Below are 5,000 nucleotides of genomic sequence, written 5' to 3'. Positions count from 1 at the left end.
CTGTTCTCTCTCTCTCTTTCTCTCTCTCTGCTGTCTGTTCTCTCTCCCTCTCTCTTTCTCACTCTCTGCTTTCTGTTCTCTCTCCATCTCTCTTTCTCTCTCTCATAGCTGTCTGTTCTCTCTCCCTCTCACTTTCTCTCTCTCTGCTGTCTGTTCTCTCTCCCTCTCGCTCTCTGCTGTCTGTTCTCTCTCCCTCTCTCTCTCTCTGCTGTCTGTTCTCTCTCTCTCTCTTTCTCTCTCTCTGCTGTCTGTTCTCTCTCCCTCTCTCTCTCTCTGCTGTCTGTTCTCTCTCTCTCTCTTTCTCTCTCTGCTGTCTGCTGTCTGTTCTCTCTCTCTCTCTCTCTGCTGTCTGTTCTCTCTCCCTCTCTCTCTCTCTGCAGTCTGTTCTCTCTCCCTCTCTCTTTCTCTCTCTCTGCTGTCTGTTCTCTCTCTCTCTCTTTCTCTCCCCTCTCTCTCTCTTTCTGCTGTCTGTTCTCTCTCCCTGTCTCTCTTTCTCTCTCTGCTCTCTGTTCTCTCTCTCTCTCTCTCTCTCTCTCTCTGCTGTCTGTTCTCACTCCCTCTCTCTCTCTCTCTCTCTCTGCTGTCTGTTCTGTCTCCCTCTCTCTCTCTCTCTGCTGTCTGTTCTCACTCCCTCTCTCTCTCTTTCTCTCTCTCTGCTGTCTGTTCTCTCTCTCTCTCTTTCTCTCCCCTCTCTCTCTCTTTCTGCTGTCTGTTCTCTCTCCTCTCTCTCTCTCTCTCTGCTGTCTGTTCTCTCCCCCTCTCCTCTCTCTCTGCTGTCTGTTCTGTCTACCTGTCCCCTCTACCTGTTCTCTCTACCTGGAACCTCTACCTGTGACCTCTACCTGTCCCCTCTACATGTTCCCTCTACCTGTAACCTCTACCTGTCCCCTCTACCTGTAACCTCTACCTGTCCCCTCTACTTGTCCCCCTCTACCTGTAACCTCTACCTGTCCCCTCTACCTGTCCCCTCTACCTGTTCCCTCTACCTGTAACCTCTACCTGTCCCCTCTACCTGTAACCTCTACCTGTCCCCTCTACTTGTCCCCCTCTACCTGTTCCCTCTACCTGTAACCTCGACCTGTAACCTCTACCTGTCCCCCTCTACCTGTAACCTCTACCTGTCCCCTCTACTTGTCCCCCTCTACCTGTTCCCTCTACCTGTAACCTCTACCTGTAACCTCTACCTGTCCCCCTCTACCTGTAACCTCTACTTGTCCCCCTCTACCTGTAACCTCTACCTGTCCCCTCTACTTGTCCCCCTCTACCTGTTCCCTCTACCTGTACTTGTCCCCCTCTACCTGTAACCTCTACCTGTCCCCTCTACTTGTCCCCCTCTACCTGTTCCCTCTACCTGTAACCTCTACCTGTAACCTCTACCTGTCCCCTCTACTTGTCCCCCTCTACCTGTCCCCTCTACCTGTTCCCTCTACCTGTAACCTCTACCTGTCCTCTCTACTTGTCCCCCTCTACTTGTCCCCCTCTACCTGTCCCTCTCTACCTTTTCCCATCGCCAGTGGGGTCAGTGGAGTGTGTGGCTGACATTTACAGGGGCACAGGGACAAAACACACACACGTACACACAGACAGACACACAGACAGACAACGTGCTCTAGTACAGACACAGCTGGAGAAAAGGTGAATAGCCATGATTTATTCACAGCCATTGTGTTTCTATTAGAAATAGACCTCAAGTTAAAGGACAAGCCTTTGATATCAATTTGTCCTGAGAGTTGCCAATTCTATGACCCTCCATAATCACTAGACAAGAACTCTTATCCTACACGGAGAAATGCTCGATACTTCAACAACGTGTCCTTGACATTCGACTATGCCTGTGATTGTTTCCTAAATGTCAAGACTTCTCTCTCTCTGTCTCTCTCTCTGTCTCTCTCTCTCTCTGGTTTAATGTCTGTTAAAACAAGGAAGCAGACTGATTGCCTTTCATTAAACAAGATGACATGGTGGAGAGTGAGGGTTTAAACAGTCCATCTGTCACGGTGTCTCAGTCTGTCTACTGCCGGGGCGTTGACTAACAAGCTGCAGTCCTCACCACGAATGTTCAAAAGCTGTTCTTGGCTCGGGGAATGGTATATAGAGAGAGAATGACAAGGGTGACGATGGGGTAATGTCACTAATGATGCCAGCCCAGGGAAGCTAGCTAGTTCAACTTCTCTCAGCTACTGAACACATCTTCTCTTCTTCTCTCGTCTTCCTCTCCTGCTCTATTCTGCTCCTTTCCCCCCCTTTCTCTTTCACCACTGTATCTTGGCAACTGCTTTCATAGAATCATTTTCTCTCGCATGTACTGAGGTTTACACCTTGACGGTCCTATATTATATGAGACGACAACGTGGGACGGGAATGTTGCACCGGTTGAAATTGAACCATCCATTCTGATTAAGTTGTGTGTTAGCATGGAACGCTGAGCAAATGCCAATGGGGAAATACTCAGGGGCTTGGGGAGTCGAAGGGAAAGGAATTAAAGGCAACACTGTTTGCTCCAAGTCCTCCATATCAGTCCAGGTGTGTGTTCCAAATTGCACGCTATGTCCTATATTGGCCCTGGTCAAAAGTAGTGCACTAGAAAGGGAATAGGGTGCCATTTGGGATGCATTCCAAAATACAACTTTTTTGTTCACCTGGACTTGAGAACACTGTTGAATTAGCTGGCAAATGTCAAGGGATTTCCCCCTACTCTTTAACGTAAGATTAGTAACCATTAGATGAAGAGGATGCTGTCAGGGAGAGGAAACCCAAATCAAAATGACTAAAAAGTCAATACGGAACTAAAGGTAAGGTGAAAGAGCTTCAGACTTTGAGTCACAGTCCATCAATCTCTCTTTATCTCAATTCAAGAGCCTTTATTGGCAGGGGAAACATATGTTAACATTGCCGAAGCAACTCATGTAGATTATACATAAAACTGAAATAAACAATCAAAATTAACAGTAAACATGACACTCACAGAAGTTCCTTCGTCTCTATCTCTCCCTCTGATGATACAATCTTCCTTCTCTCTCTCTCTGTGTACAGCAAACATTACACTCACAGACGTTCTAAAATGTATATTATGTATATATACAGTGTTGTAACGATATGCAAATGGTTAAAGTACAAAGGGAAAGTAAATAAACATAAATATGGGTTGTATTTCAAGTGTGTGGGGCAACAGGTCACAAATCTCTCTCTCTCTCTTTGGCTCTCCCTCCCCTCTCTTTTTCCTCCCTCCCTCTCCTTCCTTCAGAGTGATAGATAGATTTATGAGTGCCACATAAAAAATAAACACAAAGTTTTAATGTGAGAATAAATAATCCATAGATACCAAAGGAAATGGACAACATGCCACGGGATTTATGACATGTGCGCACGACTCTCATTTGTGGGCAGCGGGGCTGATGGTGGCTGATGGTGGGGGGATGGTGGCTGAGGGTGCAGGATGGTTGGTAAGGGTGGGGGGATGGTGGCTGAGGGTGCAGGATGGTGGGTGATGGTGGGTGATGGTGGCTGATGGTGGGGGATGGTGGCTGATGGTGGTGTTATGGTGGCTGAGGGTGGGGGATGGTGGCTGAGGGTGGGGGATGGTGGCTGAGGGTGGGGGATGGTGGCTGAGGGTGGGGGGGATGGTGGCTGATGTGGGGGATGGTGGCTGATGGTGGGGGATGGTGGCTGAGGGTGGGGGATGGTGGCTGAGGGTGGGGGATGGTGGCTGAGGGTGGGGGATGGTGGCTGAGGGTGGGGGATGGTGGCTGATGGTGGGGGATGGTGGCTGATGGTGGCTGAGGGTGGGGGATGGTGGCTGATGGTGGGGGATGGTGGCTGAGGGTGGGGGATGGTGGCTGAGGGTGGGGGATGGTGGCTGAGGGTGGGGGATGGTGGCTGATGGTGGCTGAGGGTGGGGGATGGTGGCTGATGGTGGGGGATGGTGGCTGAGGGTGGGGGATGGTGGCTGATGGTGGGGGATGGTGGCTGATGGTGGGGGATGGTGGCTGAGGGTGGGGGATGGTGGCTGATGGTGGGGGATGGTGGCTGATGGTGGGGGATGGTGGCTGATGGTGGGGGATGGTGGCTGAGGTGGGGGATGGTGGCTGAGGGTGGGGGATGGTGGCTGAGGGTGGGGGATGGTGGCTGTGGGTGGGGGATGGTGGCTGATGGTGGGGGATGGTGGCTGATGGTGGGGGATGGTGGCTGAGGGTGGGGGGATGGTGGCTGATGGTGGGGGATGGTGGCTGCTGGTGGGGGGATGGTGGCTGATGGTGGCTGAGGGTGGGGGATGGTGGCTGATGGTGGCTGAGGGTGGGGATGGTGGCTGATGGTGGGTGAGGGGGGGGATGGTGGGGGATAGTGGCTGATGGTGGCTGAGGGTGGGGGATGGTGGCTGATGGTGGGTGAGGGTGGGGGATGGTGGCTGATGGTGGGGATGGTGGGTGATGGTGGCTGAGGGTGGCTGAGGTGGGGATGGTGGCTGATGGTGGGGATGGTGGCTGCTGGTGGGTGAGGGTGGCTGAGGTGGCTGATGGTGGGGATGGTGGGTGATGGTGGGTGAGGGTGGCTGAGGGTGGCTGATGGTGGGGATGGTGGGTGATGGTGGGTGAGGGTGGCTGAGGGTGGGGGATGGTGGCTGATGGTGGGGATGGTGGGTGATGGTGGGTGAGGGTGGCTGAGGGTGGCTGAGGTGGGGGTTGGTGGGTGATGGTGGCTGAGGGTGGGTGAGGGTGGGGGATGGTGGGTGATGGTGGCTGAGGGTGGGGGATGGTGGCTGATGGTGGCTGAGGGTGGGGGATGGTGGGTGAGGGTGGCTGAGGGTGGGTGAGGATGGGGGATGGTGGCTGAGGTTGGGGGTTGGTGGGTGATGGTGGCTGAGGGTGGGGGATGGTGGGGGATGGTGGCTGAGGGTGGGTGATGATGGGTGAGTGTGGCTGAGGGTGGGTGATGGTGGGTGATGGTGGCTGAGGGTGGGGGGTGGGGGATGGTGGCTGAGGGTGTGTGATGGTGGCTGAGGG

General features: G+C 53.2%; 1 protein-coding gene across 1 annotated transcript in view; it reads right to left on the bottom strand.

Annotated features, from left to right (window-relative positions):
• Positions 1-3,351: 3,351 nt before the first annotated feature.
• LOC135567509 (uncharacterized) overlaps positions 3,352-5,000 on the bottom strand; it is a 3,562-nt gene continuing 1,913 nt past the window's right edge. Inside the window, exon 2 of the mRNA XM_065014872.1 lies at positions 3,352-5,000. This exon is cut by the window's right edge and continues 646 nt beyond it. Coding sequence (XP_064870944.1) covers positions 3,352-5,000 — 1,649 coding nt within the window.

The sequence above is a fragment of the Oncorhynchus nerka genome, unplaced genomic scaffold, assembly GCF_034236695.1.
Source record: "Oncorhynchus nerka isolate Pitt River unplaced genomic scaffold, Oner_Uvic_2.0 unplaced_scaffold_1973, whole genome shotgun sequence".
NCBI classification, from domain to species: Eukaryota; Metazoa; Chordata; class Actinopteri; order Salmoniformes; family Salmonidae; genus Oncorhynchus; species Oncorhynchus nerka.
Note: the sequence above shows the minus strand (reverse complement) of the source record. Positions and strands in the feature narration are given on the sequence as shown.